This window comes from Eschrichtius robustus, chromosome 12, assembly GCF_028021215.1.
Source record: "Eschrichtius robustus isolate mEscRob2 chromosome 12, mEscRob2.pri, whole genome shotgun sequence".
Classification (NCBI taxonomy): domain Eukaryota; kingdom Metazoa; phylum Chordata; class Mammalia; order Artiodactyla; family Eschrichtiidae; genus Eschrichtius; species Eschrichtius robustus.
Genome location: NC_090835.1, coordinates 64,102,391 through 64,122,763, shown reverse-complemented (window position 1 = coordinate 64,122,763; position 20,373 = coordinate 64,102,391). Strand labels below are relative to the sequence as shown.

At 39.1% G+C, this 20,373-nt stretch overlaps 1 protein-coding gene across 3 annotated transcripts in view; it reads left to right on the top strand.

Annotated features, from left to right (window-relative positions):
* The window catches only part of KIAA1586 (KIAA1586 ortholog), a 29,338-nt gene extending 9,926 nt beyond the window's left edge, over positions 1 to 19,412 (top strand). Inside the window, exons 4-6 of one of the 3 annotated variants that reach the window (XM_068557279.1) lie at positions 9,851 to 9,960; positions 15,303 to 15,386; positions 19,050 to 19,412. In XM_068557279.1, coding sequence (XP_068413380.1) covers positions 9,851 to 9,960; positions 15,303 to 15,386; positions 19,050 to 19,123 — 268 coding nt within the window. In that variant the 3' untranslated portion in view covers positions 19,124 to 19,412. Of the gene's footprint in view, positions 1 to 8,978; positions 9,274 to 9,850; positions 9,961 to 15,302; positions 15,387 to 19,049 lie in introns of all 3 variants that reach the window. The other 2 variants (XR_011075619.1, XM_068557280.1) reach the window with 2 other exon arrangements.
* Positions 19,413 to 20,373: the final 961 nt, after the last annotated feature.

The following is a 20,373-nucleotide window of genomic DNA, read 5'->3' as shown; positions in this document are numbered from 1 at the left end:
CTAGAATTTATTTATTAAAGAAAAAAAATTTTTAATATTTATTTATTTATTTATCTTTGGCTGCATTGGATCTACATTGCTGCGTGCAGGCTTCCTCTAGTTGCGGTGAGCAGGGGCTACTCTTCGTTGCGGTGCGTGGGCCTCTCATTGCGGTGGCTTCTCTTGTTGCGGAGCATGGGCTCTAGGCACGTGGGCTTTGTTGCTCTGCGGCACATGGGATCTTCCCGGACCAGGGCTCAAACCCGTGTTCCCTGCATTGGCAGGCGGATTCTTAACTGTGCTACTAGGGAAGCCTCTAGAATTTATTTTGAAATTGAAACTTTTAAAAATAAAAGAATAACTTTACACATTTTTCTAGTATGAATTGGTATGCATACGATTTTAACTGTTTTTGACAGGTAAATTTACTACAAAAACTACAAGAAAAATTTGAAAAATGTTACTTATTGATAAGTTTAGAGTTGCTTTTCAATTTACCCAGTAACTCTGAGTTCAGTTTTAGCAATAGTGAGCTGACACAAGATTTATTGAATTTACTTAACTTGGACAAATGTAGTTTTCAAACTGATGTGCTTTTGCTCTGAAGGCAAATCAATTTTTTTAAAACAGATGAACAGGATTTTTCCAGTGTGGATTTAAAAAGTAAAGGAAAAATTTTCTTTCAGGTACAGGCAAACTTAAATGTGTTTGGAACAGAATGGGTATGTGAATCTACTTTTTTCAACTGTAAGTTTTATGAAATTTATGTATAGATAAAGTATTTGTGATGAAAAAGGCATTCATATGAATTGAGATGAGCTTTAAGTATAAAATACACATCAGATTTTAAAGACTTAGCATGTAAATCATTCACATTAATAACTTTATATTGATAACATGTTGAAATAATATTTTGGAAAAACTGAGTTAAATAAAATATTAAAATTAAATCCATCTGTTTATTTTAACTTTAGAATTACATATGTAATTAGAATTACATTATAATTCTATTGGACAGTACTCTGTATCTGACGGTACTCTCAAATCTGGGTTTCTCTAATCCAGACCTCACTCTTGGCTTCAAGATCCATAATCAACTGCCTTTTCATTTTCACGTGTTGTCCCATAGGTATCCAAGCTGAATATGTCCAAAGCTGAACTTATGCCTCACCATATCTGTTTTGGAGAATGGCATGACTATCCACCTAGTTTCTGAAACTCGAAACTTAGAAGATATTTGAAACCTTTTCTTTATCTTGCCTTTTCTCTCTCACCTTTTAAGTATCTCTGAATCTATATTTTCCTCACTATCATCACTGCCCTTGTTTCTCTTGCTTAAGAGTACAATAATAACTTCATAACAAGTCTCACTACCTTCATTCTTGTCCCTTCCTAATCCATCCTCCACAGTAACTCAGAAATGGCCATTGTGAAATACTCATTTATTCTTATAACTTTTATTGGTCAAGAAGACATTCAGACTCATAACAGAAAACCCAACTTAAATCACTTGAATGGACTTATCATTTTGAATAACAAGAAATCTGGAGATGGCTTCAGGCTTTGCTTGAGTAGCTCAATGGTATCATTGCTGTGTGACCTGGGATGCTTTTGGCTTTTCCCTTAGGGTTATAGCATGACTGGCACAGTTTTACACATGCTGGATTTAAGGCAAGAAGGCAAGGGGTGGAACAAGCCCTGGATATGAAAAAATCAAAAGCTTTGCCAGAAGCCTTTTCAAGTAGATTTGCATTTCTCTGGCAAGAACTGTATCAATGTGGCCATCCCTCATTGCAGTAGAGGCTTGGAATGTGAATTTTTACCATTCCTAGCTTCTGTAATAAAGGTAGGCAAGCGGGAGAAGGGGAGTGGATGGTAGTTTAGCCAGTCTATGAGGTTTACCATTTTTCTCCCCTACTGAAAATCCTTCACTAGTTCCCCACTTTCTTCAAGATAGTAAAGTTCAACCTTTCTGGTTTCCTTATAATAAGAGTTCATTTTTTTTGTCTTTCTCCGTTACTAGGTAGTGAGTTTCTTGAAAAGAGTCTAACCCTGGTTATTAGCAATGTCTAGCACATAGTAGAAGCTCAGTAAATGCTTGTGTAGTATTGGACATTTCCTACATATCAGTTCATTTTTATGAATCGTTTACATCTCCAAATATTCCTATTTCCCAGTGAACTTCTAAGGGAAATAAGACACTTCTGTTTTAAATTTCAGGTATATAGTTATGCCTTATATAACCTTTCATGTTTACTTTGAAGAGAAATTGAGGTACTCTTAAAAATGAGTTGAAAATATTTCCTGTTTTTTTAATATTGTAGAGATGTTCAGGGTTTGGACAGAGAATTTTCAACAAGATTTTTATATTTAACGTTTTCTTAAAATTGCAGTTGATAGTGTGAAAAACAAAAACATCTTATAACCAACTTACCTTATAATCAGTACCGCTACCTGGTTTTATTGCTTAAGTTTGTGTTTTAATTTACAAGCACGTTGGTGCCAAGTGATATTTCTTTACTTGTCATGAGTTAATGAGGAAGGTGAGGAACAGTCTTAATATGAAATTTATATTCATCCACATTAGAGGAAAATGGTGCACTTTGGTAATCCTCAAGTTTTGAGAAGTGGTGCAGATTTGACCAAAGAGCATGAGAAATGGTTAAATAGGCAAATATAAAATACCATTTTTTTCTTGTTAATTTCTTTAAAAGAAAGCAAAAGTTGTAACATTATTTTGTCATTTGTACTAGACACATGACAATTAGAGCAGGGGTCCCCAACCCCCGGGCCACGGACTGATACTGGTCCGTAGCCTGTTAGGAACTGGGCCGCACAGCAGGACGTGAGTGGCGGGCGAGCGAGCAAAGCTTCATTTGCCACTCCCCATCGCTTGCATTACCGCCTGAACCCCCCCACACACGCACACACAACCCCCCATGCCGTGGAAAAATTGTTTTCCACAAAACCAGTCCCTGGTGCCAAAAAAGTTGGGGACCACTGAACTAGAGCATAAAATAGTAGGGGTTAGGTATAGTGAAGTGTATGGTTGCAAAGTTTCTATGTATTACATGAAGTGGTACAATATTAATTACATAGAAAGAAAAGATTGTATAACTAAAAAGTATAAATAAAATGGAAGTTTTAAAAATGTTTAAATACTTTTCTAAAAGGCAGGAAAAGGTACAGAAGAACAAAACAGTTAGTACAAATAAAACGTACAATTATAGGTTTAAATATAGCCATAGCAATAATTACATTAAATAATAATGGTCTGGGCTTCCCTGGTGGTGCAGTGGTTAGGAATCTGCCTGCCAATGCAGGGGACACGGGTTTGAGCCCTGGTCCGGGAGGATCCCACATGCTGCAGAGCAACTAAGCCTGTGCGCCACAACTGCTGAGCTTGCGTTCTAGAGCCTGTGAGCCACAGCTGCTGAGCCCACGTGCCACAACTACTGAGGCCTGCACGCCTAGAGCCTGTGCTCCGAAACATGAGAAGCCACTGCAATGGAAAGCCCTCACACCACAACGAAGAGGAGCCCCCGGCCACAACTAGAGAAGGCCCACGCGTGGCAATGAAGACCCAACGCAGCCAAAAATAAATAAATAAAATAAATTTATTAAAATAATAATAATGGTCTAAACACACCAATTAATAAGGCAGAGATGGACCAAAATGAATAAATAGCAAGACCCAATAATGTCTGTTTAGAGGAGATATAAAATCAAAAGTTGAGGGTAAATGGATGGGGAATGTACTTTGGGATTCCTCCTGCTATGTACTAGAAACCCTGAACCTTATTTATAAACATAAGAAGACTGAAAGATGGAGAGAAGGCAGACCAGCTATGAACGTTAGAACTCACAGAATGACAGAATGGTGAGTTCCCTGAGTTTTCTATTTGCCTCATATCCCAGACTTGGAACTGAAGAAGCTAGCAACCTGGAAATGCCAATGGATGCAGACAAGAAAGCCCTGCAAAAAGCCTGTCTTCTCTTCAAAAGATCAGGGAGGGGCAGGTTAGCAAGACAGAAAACATTATTTTACACAATAACCTCTCTGCTTCAGCCAAATACCACAGAGGACACTGCAGCTTCACCCAAACCACCAAAGGCCAAGTGGGGAGCCTGGACTTCCATCTTTGCCAGCTAATAATGAAGTACCGCTGACCTGAATCCCATCCCACTGGGTTGATGTCAGAGGAGGCCTAATGGAGAGTCATAACGTTTACCTTTGCTCAGCATTAAGGAGCCTCTTCCCCCAACTTCAGGTATTAACAGAAGCTAACTAGGGAGCTTGGACTTCTTTACTACCTGGTAGTAACCAGGCAACAAACAACATCCCCCTTTCTGCTCCTAAAGTGGTGTCAGCGGAAACGAGCTGAAGCAGAAAGTTTATGATCTAGAGTCTCATAATACCAATATGTCTATGTCTGTTTCAATAAAAAGCCACATGTCATTCCTAGAACCAGGAATATCTTGAGTGAAAAAGACAATAGATGCCAACACTGAGTTGCCATAGATGCTAGAATTATCTGACACAGATTTTAAAGCTTCAGCAAGCAATTAAGACATGTTTTTGAAACAAATGAAAACATAGAATGTCTCTGCACAAAAAAGAGGACGTCTCAGCAAAGAAATAGAAGATATAAAGAACCAAATGGAAATTTTAGTAATGAAAAATACAATAACCAAAATAAAAAACTCAATGGATTGACTCAAGAGAGGAATGGATGGGACAGAGGAAGGAATCAGTGAAGTTGAAGGTAAAATTACACAATTAGAAAATTACACAATCTGAACAAGAGAGGAAATAGACTGGGGAAAAAAAGAATCCAGCCACAGGTACCTGTGGGACTATAACAAAGAAGCTAATATTCATGTCATCAGAGAGCCAGAAGGAAAAGGAGGAGGGCAGGGCTAGAAAAGTATTTGAAGATATATTGTCTGAAAACTTCCCCCATTGAGCAAAGACAAATCTCAATTCAAGAAGCTGAGTGAATTTAAGAAATCCGTACCAGTATGTATCAGAGTCAGACTTTGGAAAACTAAAGACAGAAGTCTTGACAGCATTGAGGAAGAAAGGCACCTTACATATAGAGAAAAATAATTTGAATGACGGAAGAGGCCAGAAAGAGGCACAACATTTTTCAAATACTGACAGAACTGTCAACATAGATTATCTGGTGAAAATATCTTTCAGGAATGAAGGAGAAATCAAAAAATTCTCAGATGAAGGAAAACTAAGGAAATTTGTCATCAACAGACTAATGCTAAAATGAATGTTTAAGGGAACTTCTGTAAACAAACCATTAAAGGAGGAATCTTGGAACATCAGGAAGGAAGAAAATATAGTAAGTAAAAAATAAGGGTAAGCATGAAGCAGTATTGTGTTGTTTGAAAGTGGACTTAGATTTGTTGTAAATACATGTTGCAAACACTAGAGAAACCACTAAAATTTAAAAAAAAATTTTAAAAGTATAATTGATATGCTAAGAGAGAAGATAAAATAGGATCATATAAAATGCTTAATTAAAACCAGAGAAGGGAGAAAAGATTGGAAAACAAAAACAAAAGCAAAAACAAAAAGGGACTTCCCTGGTGGTCCAGTGATAAAGAATCCGCCTTCCAGTGACCGGGATGCGGTTTTGATACCTGGTTGGGGAACTAAGATCCCTCGTGCTGTGGGGCAACTAAGCCCACACGTCACAACTACTGAGCTCGCCCGCCTCAACAAGAGAGCCCGCGAGCCGCAAACTACAGAGCCCACGTGCTTTGGAGCCCGCACCACAACTAGAGAGAGAAAGCCTGCACACTTCAACTAGAGAGAAGCCCGCGTGCTGCAACGAAGACCCAACGCAGCCAAAAAAATAAATGAAATAAATATTTTTTTAAAAAACCAAAAAACAAAAAAAGAAGAAAGAAAAAAGAACAAGGTAACACGTAGAAAAGTTACAAATGTAGTATATGTTAATCTATCTATACCAGTAGTCACTTTAGTTTTTTATTTTTATTTTTGGCCACACCACACGGCTTGTGGGATCCTAATTCCCCAACCAGGGATTGAACCTGGGCCCCCTGCAGTGGGAGTACAGAATCCTAACCACTGGGCCACCAGTGAATTCCCCCAATAGTCACTTTAAATGTGAATAGTCAAAATACACTAATTAAAAGAGATTGTTGAGTAGATTTTAAAAAGTAAGAACCAACTGTGTGTTTTCTACAAGAAATATTTAGGTATAAACCTAACAAAATATGTGTAAGGGAATATATGTGTTAGGAAATATATATGTAAGGAAAAATCGTGTACAGAAATATATGAGGAAAACTAAAATTCTGAAGAAAGAAATCCAAGAAGATCTAAGTAAGTAGAGAGATATTCTGGGTTCATGGATAGCAAGACTCAATATTGTTAAGATATCAGTTCTTTCAATTTGATTTGTAGATTCAGTGTAATCAGATGAGAATTCTAGCAAGTTACTTTGTGGATATCAACACACTGATTCTAAAGTTTATATGGCAAAGCAAAGACCCAGAATAGCCAACACCGTATTGAAGAAAAAGAGCAAAGTTGGAGGAGTGACTATCCAGCTTCATGACTCACCAAAAAGTGACAGTTGGTAGTGACAGAGTGGACAAATAGATAATGAAACAGAACACAGGACCCAGAAATGGATCCACAAGCATACAATCAGCTGACCTTTGACAGGAGCAAAAGCAATTCAACGGAGAAAGGGTAGTCTTTTCAACAAATGGTGCTGAAACCACCAAACATCCACATGCACAAAAGTGCTGTGGTGCCTCCAGAGCATAGAGTACTACTCAGCAGTAAGGAGGAACAGACTTTTATTATTTAAAACAACTTAATTATCCTGAGTGACAAAAGTCAATCTCAAAGGATTACATATTGTATGATTCTATTTGTATAACATTCTTGAAATGACAAAATTCTTAAGATTAAGGAGTTAAGGAGGTTAAGGAGGTGTTGAGGATGTCAGGGAAGTGAGGGTGACTATAAAAGGACAGTGGTAGGGGTCTGTGGTGATGGAAATATTCTGTATCTTGACTGTGTCACTCAGTATCCTGGTTGTGATATTGTACTATAGTTTTGCAAGATTCACCAAGGGAAAACTGAGAAGAAGATACATGGTGTCTCTGGGTATTGAAATCCTTACAACTGCATGTGAATCTAAATTATCTCAAAAAAAATTCAATTAAAAAATAAAAAAACCCTCATCTAGACATGCTTCATGAGTCAGTCAAATACAGCACTGCCCAGTAGTATATGGCTGTATTTTTTTCTCTTCTAGGCTGGTTAACTCAACAGAACCCTAAGTGTAATTACACTTCTTTACCCCTGTATATTCTTTTTGGTGGGGGAGTGGGACAGGCTGTTTTCCTACAGTCATTATTAGGAAAGTAACATAAACAAAAAAATCACCAAATTTCTACAAATTTTAACGTGTCCAAGAGCCTAGCAACCCATGCCCCATGATAGACTATGTCCTCCACCCAGTACTGAGTTCAAGGTAGCTGCCATTGGTCTAGTTTTGAAGGGATGACTTAAAGATGATCTAGTAGGATCTCTTTTCTGTACTCAGCGAAACAAGTTTCAAGAGGTTAAATGAATTGCCGTAATCACAGAGTTTGTCGTGAACAGATAACCAACACTTACCATATCGTTCTTTGTATTTACTATCCAGTATTTTGAAACTGTGGTTTTAAATCATGTTCTGCCTTTTAATATCTACATGACCTTGAAGAACTGATCTTTCAACAGGGATAATATAATAACCTCATAAATGGTTCCAGGTTTTGTGGGGCTTATTGCTTATTGAATTTGGCAAGCTCTGTTTAAGAAACCCCCCCACAAAACTATGAATACAGTGTTAGATGCAATTTGAAATATTATTTAGACCAAGAAAAGCATACATATTGTCTTTTCATTTGACAAGTTTTTAATATACTTTCCTATAGTAATAAGAGTAATAGGAAGCTCATTTTGAGTATCTTTTAACATAGTTGATGGAAATTTGGTTTTTATTTTTGACAGTTTACAGAGGTTTCTTTCAAATTCTCAACCGTCTGTTAGTAATACGGTGTAATTTTTTTTGATTGTTGTCAAATTTGAGGAAACTTCTATTGAGTTTCTTTGAAATCTGAGCTGTAAAACTTTGGTGCATTTTAAATTTTCTATGGAGTGAGTGCTCTTAAATATTCTTTAAATTGACCACATTCAGAGTATTTCTAGAAGACATCCCAAACTGAGATGGCCACCAATAATGTAATTAATTATACATGGAAGAGATTACAAAACACAAAAGTATATCCCAGTCAACCCTTAATAAAATCTTAGACGTGCTCACTGCCACTTTGTGGAGGAGCAGGAGGAGAAGGCACAAAGGAGGAGCAGTTGAAGTGGAAAGAGACAGTGCTGTGCTCTTAATGGATTATGGTTAAAATGTGTAATTTTTGCAAATTTTACAGAAACATAACCATGTGAACATATTTCTAGGGCCCCTTTGTTGGAAGGTATCCAATGCAAGTAAACTGTTAGCTTCACACTAATTCTGCCACAACCTCGTTCGTTGGATTTGTTAGCTTTAAATGAGGTAAGGGAGGCTTGGACATTTTCCAGAAACTTAACAAGCAATCAATAAATGTGACTTGAAGAATGACAGAATAGTTGATAATTTTTTAAAGATGATGGTTATGTATGGGTGTACTGGGGGTTCATTTTACTTTGTGTTTTAAAACTTCTGTAATACTTTTTTTTTATGTCACTTGAGATAAAAATATATCTAAAATACTTTAGTTTCTATGGTGGAATTCCTCTGAATAAATTATACAGTTCCCAATTCTCCTCATGAATAATAGTTATTAATAATTTGCATTTTTGAGCAAAAAAATGTAGTAGATATAAAAATAACATGTAACTATTAAAAGTATTATAAAACTGCCATAAATTTGCCCTGTTTTTTTAAATTTGCTTTTTATAGGTTTTATAGGTACCTGAAACAAAAGCACCTTCAATTGTAAGTCTTAACGTTGGATCTTGTTGGAGACTCTGCAGCCTCCCTGGCAGTGAGCACAAGGACAGGTGCAGTGACAGGCTGGGAGACACCCATGACATCACTGGGCTGTCCTGATCGGAGCACAAGCTCGTGAAGAAGCTGCAAGTAGATTCCACCCTCAGTACAAGTGACGCATCAAACCAGAGACTTTGTAGCAGGCCCATGAGCATGCAATGTCGTTTCTTGGAAATATGCATTTCCCCATCCCAAAATAAAATAGGTATACTGAAAAAATTTAAGTATATTCCTGCCTCAAACCAAATACCAGGAAAAAATTAAAGATGGAGTAAAGAGCTAAAAGTGAAGCCATTACAGAAAAGTAAGCAGGGGTGAATATTTTTATGTTCTCTAAAGGAACAGGACTTCCTAAGTCTATAGTTAGTGCAACAAAAGTGCCAAAGAAAAATTTATTAACATCTGAGTTCCTGCCCTGTGTTCTGCGTCCTCCGTGGAGATGACAGTCTCAACAGAGAGTTCTACCCTGTGCTGGAATGTGCGCTCAGTGTTTTCATCTGTTCTATGGCAGTGTTTTTCTGTGAATGTCTTTCTTGCATTTGACAATTTTGCAGCTCTTTCCCACATTTTTTCTTGTAAAATCGCTTACCGATGCTGTGCCATAGCCTTTCATGAACACTTGTTTCTTAATGACTTGGTTTTTCCCAGCTCAGCTATTTGCATCTGGGTTTGTGGATGGTGGGAGGGGCCCTCTTTGCTTCACAGAGACCACTGACTCTGGCTGCTGTGGCTCTTCTGAGGAATGTTTTGTGTAGCCCTGCTTGCTCTGTCATCTGACCCAGGCTCAGTTGGAGAGGACATGTCACTGGCCCTGCATCCCCAGGTCCTTCACCAGCACAGCAGACAGAGGACAAAGCCCCTGCTCTTCCAGATGAGCCCTGCACCTCAGGGGGTATGTTTTTGCTGGACCTTTCTGAGATCTGCTGCCAGGAGCCCTCCAGATGCTCTCTGTGCCTGTTCTCTCTGCATCTGACTTCTGCTGAAGCTCAGCTCACCTCCCCCCTCAGTTGTTAGATTTACAGATTCTAGATTTTGCATTGCTGGAGGAGTTTCTGCCTTTCAGGAAGTATACTTGCCTGGTACTTTCTGAGATCTGCCACTCATGAGGCCCCTTGACATTTCCTTTGCATTTTCTGTTTAATTTTAATTGCATTTCTTTAGAGTTTTTTAAGATTTAATTTTATTTATTTATATTTATTTTTGGCTGTGTTGGGTCCTCGTTGCTGCACGCAGGCTTTCTCTAGTTGCGGTGAGTGGGGGCTACTCTTTGTTGCGGTGCACGGGCTTCTTATTGCAGTGGCTTCTCTTGTTGCAGAGCACGGGCTCTAGGCACGCGGGCTCAGCAGTTGTGTCTCACGGGCTCTAGAGCGCAGGCTCAGTAGTTGTGGTGCACGGGCTTAGTTGCTCCATGGCATGTGGGATCTTCCTGGACCAGGGCTCGAACCTGTGTCCCCTACATTGGCAGGCGGATTCTTAACCACTGTTGCCACCAGGCAAGTCCGTGTTTCTTTAGAGTTTTGCAGATTTTTTCTGTCACCTATTTGCTGAGAAAGTGGGGCATTGAAAAAGAATATTTGGTTACTTGTTATTTTTCCTCATTGTTTTGTTTGCTTTCTCAGAGGAGGAGTAGAGAGGTAGCAAGGTTACCAGCGTTTATACCAGAGTTACGTCTACTGTTGCTATTTGGATGCCCAGTGCAACTCTGATTCTCCTTCTTTTACTCAGAACCTGTGTCCTCATACTCCTTGGGGCTCTTGTAATCTTTGTCTCTGATATACTGGAATTGGAAGAACATGTGCCTGTTGTTTAGCTTTTTAAATTTATTGTACTGGATACATGATGGATCTCTCAAATCTGGGAAAATTTATTTTATTACTTTTTATACAAATTATAATGTTCTCCCACCCTTCAGTTTATCTCTTTCTGGAAGTCCAATTATCCTGGAAATCCAGTTACCATGGACTGAATCTCTTTGTCTTATATCTTTTTCTGCAATTTTTTGTGAGTCTCCCAAGCTGCTTTTTCTGTTTCTGGGACATTTCCTTTCCTATGTAAATTCCAGCCATCTATTGAATTTTTAATTTCAACTGTCAAAATTCTAATTTCCAAGACCTATTTCTTGTTCCCTGATTATTTCTTTTTCATTAAAATACTATGTTTATTTCTGGATGCCCTTTATTTATCCCTCTAGAAAAAAATTCTTTTTAAATATTATTTTCTGGGCAGTATCTGTTTCACGGAACCAAGATCTCTTTTTCTCCCCAGGGCCTTTCCATTTGATCCTTGGATGTTCTTTCATATTTAAATGTTACAGGGAACTTCACTCTTGAATCGCTGGGTAGAAAGCCTGTCTATTTGGGCAGTTATCCTACGCATCAGTCTTGAGACTGAGTCCTTTGTTTTGTGCTGCGTTGCTCTCCAGAAGATCCTGTGGTTCTTCCGGCTGTTAATACTTTGCACATGTGACAGCAAAAAGGGGCTGGAAGTGACGGTGTTCCCAAAACAGACTTTCAGTGAATTCTCTTTTCAGCTCTCACTCATGCCCACAACTGCACCTGGTGTCCTGGGCCCTGGATGTCTCCTTTTAACTTAATGCAGAGACTGTCTTGTGAGTAGAGATGTGGAGATGTGTAGGAGGAGGGATTTATGGCTCCTGTATGCAGTCTTTCAACCTCTCTTTGTTATATGGAACCTTATCTACATCATCCATTATAGCAGGTCAGTTATGAGCCCCTCCTGGGTTTTCTGGGGCAAACTGGTTTGCTTCCTCTGCCCTGTGAAATCAGTTACTACTCTATTTAATTTCTCACAAAATTTTTTCAAATGGCTGATGCAGATAATACCAGATAACACACTGTAAGGTTGTATGGATCAAATGAAGTTATATGTGTAAGATGTATAATACAGCACCTGGCATGGAGTAATCATTCTATAAATGGTAGTTATACATGTAAAATGACCTCTCAAAATCCCAGATTACTTCCCTAGATGATGAAGACAAAAGAAAAATCTCCTCTGTTGCTGTCTTTGTGGACTTATTTATTTTTTTATATTCATCTTGAAAAAAAATTGGGAGAGAAATGAAATAAATTCATGCTTTAATTTGCCATTTTAATGTCTTAATTACTAGAGATTATAACACCTGATAATTATAACTCAAAATTCTTTGTTTTTTAAGAATATTTTGACTATTTTTATAAGTTTATTAGTCCAGATGAGGTGTTGTTTTTTTTTTTTTTTTTTTAATTTATTGTTGGCTGCGTTGGGTCTTTGTTGCTGTGTGCGGGCTTTCTCTAGTTGCGATGAGTGGGGGCTACTCTTGTGGTGCGGGCTTCTCATTGCAGTGGCTTCTCTTGTTGTGGAGCACGGGCACTAGGCACATGGGCTTCAGTAGTTGTGGCACACAGGCTCAGTAGTTGTGGCGCAAGGGCTTAGTTGCTCTGCAGCACGTGGTATCTTCCCGGACAAGGGCTCGAACCCGTGTCCCCTGCATTGGCAGGGGGATTCTTAACCACTGTGCCACCAGGGAAGCCCCCAGATTAGTTTTATGATCATTTTGATTGGAATTACATTTAAGCAGTTTTCAAATTGAGAAAGAAGTTATATCTCTGCAAAACTGATTCTTCCAATTCAGGAACAAGGTCAGCTTAAATGATAGCTTTTCTTTTTTTTAGTAAATATTTGCATTTTTTTTCATATAGGTCTTACACACGAATTTAAATCCTACGTTTTTTATATTTTTATATTTTGTAGGTTGTTGCTCTAAACATTTTTTTCTGTTATTTGTTTTGCTTTATTGAAGTATAGTTGATTTATAATGTCATGTTAGTTTCAGATATACAGCAAAGTGATTCAGTTATATTTACTTTTTTAGATTTTTTTCCATTATAGGTTATTACAAGATATTGAATATAGCTCCCTGTGCTATACAGTAGGACCTTGTTTATCTATTTTATATATTACTATATAATAATATATATTATATATATATAATGTATGTGTATCTGTTAATCACAAACTCCTAATTTATCCCTTCACCCCTTCCCCTTTGGTAACCATAAGTTTGTTTTCTATGTCAGTGAATGTGTTTCTGTTTTGTAAATAAGTTCATTTGTATCTTTTTTTTTTTTTTTTAGATTCCACAAATGAGTGATATCATATATTTGTCTTTCTCTTACTTACTTCACTTAGTATGATAATCTCTAGGTCCATCCATGTTTCTGCAAATGGCATTATCTCATTCTCTTTTATGACTGAGTAATATTCCACTGTATATATACACCACATCTTCTTTATCCATTCCTCTGTTGATGGACATTTAGGTTGCTTCCACGTCTTGGCTGTTGTGAATAGTGCTGCTATGAATGTAGGGGTGCATGTATCTTTCCAAATTAGAATTTTCCCTGGATATATGCCCAGGAGTGGGATGCTGAATCATATGCTAACTCTACTTTTAGTTTTTTAAGGAACTTCCATGCTGTTCTCCATAGTGGCTGCACCAATTGATATTCCCACCAATAGTGTAGGAGTGTTCCCTTTTTTCCACACACCTCTCCAGCATTTATTGGAGTTCTTTTCTTTTTTTAATTGAAGTCTCCAGCATTTATTTGTAAATGATGATGGCCATCCCGACTGGTGTGAGGTGGTACCTCATTGTAGTTTTGATTTGCGTTTCTCTAATAATTAGCGACGTTGAGCTTCTTTTCATGTGTCTGTTTGCCACGTTTATGTCTTCTTTGGAGAAATGACTATTTAGGTCTTCTCAGTTTTTGATTGGGTCGTTTGGTTTTTTGATATTGAGTTGTATGAGCTGTTGGTGTATTTTGGAAATTAAGCCCTTGTCAGTTGCATTGTTTGCGAATATTTTCTCCCAGTATATAGGTTGTCTTTTCGTTTTGCTTATGGTTTCCTTTGCTGTGCAAAAGCTTATAAGTTTGATTAGGTGCCATTTGTTTATTTTTGCTTTTATTTCTTCTGCCTTGGAAGACTGACCTAAGAAAACATTGCTACATTTTATGTCAGACAATGTTTTGCCTGTGTTCTCATCTAGGAGCTTTATGGTATCGTGTCTTATATTTATGTCTTTAAACTATTTTTTGGGGGGATGGGATTGACATTTTTTTTTTATCAAATAATTTTTTTATTGGAGTATAATTGCTTTACAGTGTTTTGTTAGTTTTGGTGTACAGTCAAGTGAATCAGCTTGCTGTGCAAAAGCTTTTAAGTTTAATTAGGTCCCATTTGTTTATTTTTGTTTTTATTTTCATTACCCTAGGAGGTGGGTCAAAAAAGATCTTGCTGTGGTTTATGTCAAAGAGTGTTTTTCCTATGTTTTTCTCTAAGAATTTTATAGTGTCTGGTCTTAACATTTAGGTCTTTAATCCTTGTCTTGTTCCTGATCTTAGACGAAGTACTTGCAGTTTTTCACCATTGAGAATGATGTTTGTTGTATATGGCCTTTATTAAGTTGAAGTCAGTTCCCTCTTTGCCCACTTTCTGGAGAGTTTTTATCATAAATGGGTGTTGAATTTTGTCAAAAGCTTTTTCTGCATCTATTGAGATGATTATGTGGTTTTTATTCTTTAATTTGTTAATATGGTATATCACATTGATTGATTTGCATATATTGAAGAATCCTTGCATTCCTGGAATAAATCCCACTTGATCATGGTGTATGGTCCTGGATTGGATTCTGTTTGCTAGTATTTTGTTGAGGAGTTTTGCATCTATGTTCATCAGTGATATTGGTCTGTAATTTTCTTTTTTTGTGATATCTTTATCTGGTTTTGGTATCATGGTGATGGTGGCCTTGTAGAATGAGTTTGGGAGTGTTTCTCCCTCTGCAGTTTTTTGGAAGAGTTTGAGAAGGATCGGTGTTAACTCTTCTCTAAATGTTTGATAGAATTCGCCTGTGAAGCCATCTTGTCCTGGAGTGTTGTTTGTTGGGAGTTTTTAAATCACAGATTCAATTTCAGTACTTGTAATTGGTCCCGGATTAGGCCTGGGACTTCAACAGTCTCCCCAGGGCCCAAGCGGCCAGGGAAAACTCTAGCTGCACTCCCTTCCGATTCTCTGCTTTCCTGAGGGTCTCCCCTGTCCCCATTGATCCCTAATTGTGGGTGGGCCACTCCAGGCATGGTACCCTTCCCCTCCCCCAGCTTCCCCTCATGGGTGCTGGTCCAATTCGGCCGGCCTTTACTTTTCCTCCCCCCTTTCTCCCTCCCACTCCTGCAGGACCCACGTGGCTGGAGGAGGTCTCGGTGGACAGAGGATCAGGCCCAGGACCTCAGCAGGCTCCCCAGGGCCCAAGTGGGCAGGGTAAATGCTGGCCGCATTCTCTTCTGATTCTCTGCCCTCTCCAGGGTCTCCCCTGTTCCCCCTCTGGGCGTGGGAACCCCTCCCCTCCCCCAGCTGCTCCTCAGGGCCACTGGTCCCATCCTGCCTCTACTTCTCCTCCCCCTCCCTCCCCCCAACATCCTACCCAGTCGCTTGGGCGTCTTCCTGTTCCCTTAGGTGTCCGTGGTCCCCCACCAGTGCCTGGTAGGTGCACTAGTTGTGCAGAGACGTGAATTCCACGTCCTCCTAGTCTGCCATCTTGACTCCGCCCCAAGATTCTAAACTATTTTTTAAACATCTATGTATTTATTTGGCTGTGTCGGATCTTAGTTGCGGCACGCAGGATCTTTGTTGTCACGTGCGGAATCTTTGTTGCAGTATGCAGGATTTAGTTGTGGCATGTGGGATCTTTAATTATGGCATGTGAACTCTCAGTTGCGGCATATGGGATCTAGTTCCCTGAGCAGGGATCGAACCCGGGCCCCCTGCATTGAGAGCACGGAGTCTTAGCCGCTGGACCACCAGGGAAGTCCCAAGTTTTTAAACTATTTTGAGCTTTTTTTTTTTTTTTTTTTAAATAGGGGAAATATACCCTCCTAAGGGGACATTTTGTAATTTTGTGGATTTTTTTAAAATTAATTAATTAATTAATTTATGGCTGTGTTGGGTCTTCGTTTCTGTGCGAGGGCTTTCTCCAGTTGCGGCAAGTGGGGGGCCACTCCTCGTCGCGGTGCGCGGGCCTCTCATTATCGCGGCCTCTCTTGTTGCGGAGCACAGGCTCCAGACGCGCAGGCTCAGTAATTGTGGCTCACGGGCCCAGTTGCTCCGCGGCATGTGGGATCCTCCCAGACCAGGGCTCGAACCCGTGTCCCCTGCATTGGCAGGCAGATTCTCAACCACCACGCCACCAGGGAAGCCCCTTGAGCTTATTTTTGTGTATGGTGTGAAGGAGTGTTCTAACTTCATTGATTTACATGCAGCTGTCCAGCTTTCCCAGCGCCAATTGCTGAAGACACTGTCTTTTCTCTATTGCATATTCTTGCCTCCTTTGTCGAAGATTAATTGACCATAGGTGTGTGGGTTGATTTCTGGGCTCTCTATTCTGTTCCATTGATCCATATGTTTGTTTTTGTGCCCGTACCATGCTGTCTTGATTGCTCTAGCTTTGTAGTATTGTCTGAAGTCTAGAAGGGTAATGCCTCCAGCTTTGTTCTCTTTCCTCAGGATTGGTTTGGCAATTCTGGGTCTTTTGTGGTTCCATATCAATTTTTGGATTATTTGTTCTAGTTCTGTGAAAAATGTCATGGGTAATTTGATGAGGATCACATTAAATCTGTGGGTTGCTTTGGAAGGCAGCTATGCTCACCACTATACCACCAACGCCATCTGTGGGTTGCTTTGGGTAGTATGGCCATTTTAACAATGTTAATTCTTCCAATCCAAGCTCATGAGTTATCTTTCCGTTTCTTTGAATCATCTTCAATTCCCTTTATCAGTGTTTCGTTGTTCTCAGCATCTGTCTTTAACCTCTTTGGTCAGTTTTATTCCTAGGTGTTTTATTTCTTTTTGATGTGATTTTTAAAAGGGTTGGATTTTTTTTACTTTTTCTTTCTGTTGTTTCATTGGTAGTGTAAAGAAGTACAACAGCTTTTTGTATGTTAATCTTGTATCGTAGTACCTTGGTGAATTTGTTTATCAGTTCTAATAGGTTTTTGTGTTGAGTCTTTACAGTTTTCTATAGAGAGTATCATGTCATCTGCATATACTGACAGTTTTACCTCTTTCCTTCCAATTTGGGTACCTTTTATCTCTTTTTCTTGTCTGATTGCTGTGGCTAGGACTTCCAATGCTATGTTGAATAAAAGTGGTGAAAGTGGGTATCCTTGTCTTTTTCCAGATATTAGCAGGAAGGTTTCCAGCTTTTCACTGTTGAGTATTATGTTGGCTCTTGGTTTGTCATAGATAGCTTTTATTATGTTGAGGTATGTTCCCTATAGAGCCACTTTGGTGAGAGTTTTTATCGTGAGTAGATGTTGAATTTTATCAATACTTTTTCTAATCTATTGAGATGATCATGTGGTTTTTGTCGTTTCTTTTTTTGATTTGGCATATCACGATTGATTTGCATAATGTTGAACCATCCTTGTGACTCTGGAATGAATCCAACCTGATCATGGTGTATGATCATTTTTATGTGTTGTTGGATTCGGTTTGCTAATATTGTTTTGAGGATTTTTCTAACTATATTTGTCAAAGATACTGGCCTGTAATTTTTTTGTTTTTTGGTAGTGTCTTTGTCTGGTTTGGGTACCAAGGTGATGGTGGTTACATAGAATGACTTTGGGAATGTTCCCTCTTCTTCATGAGCTCCACCCCTCCGAGCTCTGGGAATGCACAAGCTCTGGAAGGTTGCCCACACATGGAGACAGGGCTGAAGTCTGAGCCGATTGCCTGCATTCCCCTGTGAACACACTGCTATGGTGGGGCCTGCCCCTCCCTTCGCATGATGGACCCGGGCTCTGTCCTGCACACCCCCCCCCAGTTGCAGCCTGGACCACACTCTAGGCCCTTCGGACTGTCTTCACACAGCCAAACTGAGTCCTCTCCCTGGGTCTGTCCACTGAAGCCTGAGTTTCAGCCCCCAGTTGCCACACACACCAGCAGGCATGCATCATGGGCTGGGAAGTGCAGTGAGGTGGTATTTTGTGACTGCCTTCTTTCACTTACCATAACATTTTAAGGGTTCATGCATCTTGTAGTATGTATCGGCACTTCATTCTTTTTGTGGGTGAATAATATTCCATTGCACGTGCATATACTACATTTTATTTATTCATTCATCAAGTGATGAATGTTTGGGTTGCTTTCACCTATTAGCTATTATGAATAATGCTGCTATAAACATTCTTGGAAGTGTTTTTGTATGAACATATGTTTTCACTTCTCCTGGGTATATATCTAAGAGGGGAATTGCTGGATCATATGTTAACTCTTATGTTTAATCACTTGAGGAATTGCTACACTACTTTCCAAAGTGGCTGCAAAATTTTACATTCCCCTAGCAGTACCATGAGGGTTACTGTTTCTCCACATCCTTGTCAACTCTTGTTATCTGACTTTTGAATCTTAGTTATCCAAGTGGGTGTGAAGTAGTATCTCATTCTGGTTTTGATTTGCACTTACCTGATGGCTAATGATTTGAGCATATTTTCACGTACTTATTGATCATTGTACATCTTTATATATCTTTGTATAGCTTTACATTCTGGATACAAGTCTCTTATCACATATATGATTTGCAAATATTTTCTCCCATTTCTTGGGTTATCTTGTCAATTTCTTGATGGTGTCCTTTGAAGCACAAAAGTTTTTAGTTTTGGTGAAGTCCAGTTTATGAAGTGATTTTTTAAAATTTTCATTTGTTGTACTTTACAAGTTCCATCTTTTTGTATAATTTTTATCTTTTATTGATATTTTCTATTTGATGTAACATTGTCATCATACCTTTATTTACTTCTTAATCATGTTTCCTGTAGTTCTGTGAATGTGTATATAATGGCTGATTTGGCATCTTTTTCTTAGAAATCTGTTCTCACAGGCAGTTTCTGTTGACTGTTTTTTTGTTGTTGTTGTTGTTTTTTAAAGATAACCACTCCCGGACTTCCCTTGTGGCTCAGTGGTTAAGAATCCGCCTGCCAATGCAGGAGATACAGGTTTGAGCCCTGGTCTGGAAAGATCCCAAATGCTGCGGAGCAACTAAGCCTGTGTGCCACAACTACTGAGCTTGCACTCTAGGGCCCGCGAGCCACAACTGCTGAGCCCGTGTGCCACAACTACTGAAGCCCACGTGCCTAGTGCCTGTGCTCAGCAACAAGAGAAGCCACCACAATGAGAAGCCCACGCACCACAGCGAAGAGTAGCCCCTGCTTGCCACAACTAGAGAAAGCACGCACGAGCAACAAAGACCCAATGCAGCTAAATAAACAAATAAATAAAAAATAAAGATAACCACTCCTAATTTTTTTTTAAATTAATTCATTCATTTATTTTGGGCTTTGGCCATTATTAGGGCAAGATTTCATTTAATTCCCAATTAAGCAAGTACTTGTAAGTATAAATTCTGTATGAACATAATAAAATCTTCCCTGTGTCTTTCAACTGAGGATAACCCAGGTACCTAGGTTCAAGGAAACCTGCTACTCCAGTGAGGAGTTTAACACCACCAAACAAAACTTAGGATCATCAGCCAACAATGGGAGGTCAGAGACACAGGAGAGACTCACTCAAATTCATCTGGACCCTCAGAGGAGGCGGATGGGCACAAGAGGCCTCTGCTGGTACCCAGGCTCTGGATCCTCATAGAGTTTAGGCAAAAGAGAGAAGTCTGCTCTGGGTCTCTTCATTGGTTGCCAAAATTATTGACAGAAAAAACACGAAACACACAACCTAAAAGTTTCAAGTTACATGTTTTATTTGGGGACCTTACTGAAGACTGTAGCCTGGGGAAACAGCCGCTCAGATAGCTCTGAGGAACTATTCCAAAGAGGCGAGAGGAGAGCCAGGATATGTAGGAGTTTTTGCTGAAAAGAAAAAATGTAGGCAAACATCACAAGATAACTGCTAATCACAAAAAAAAGACATCTCAAGTTAATGATTGCAGTGCTTTTTTATGTATGGGAAGATGCAAGAATCTTGGCTCATTGAAATTATTCCTTCAATATACATCTTACCGATCTAGGGCCAGTACCCTTTTTTTCCTCCACCTTGAATTCCCCTCAGTGTGCACTGCAGTGGCTGAGGGCTTGAATCCAGCAACATGTGTTTACTGGAATGACAGGTGACATCATTTGTCCACATCAGCATAGCTCTGCACATTGTCATGTCACAAGTACTCTGAATTACTTCTTACAACTGCATGTGAATGTAAAATTAAAGAAAAAAATACTAATCAGAACATAGATATATGGTA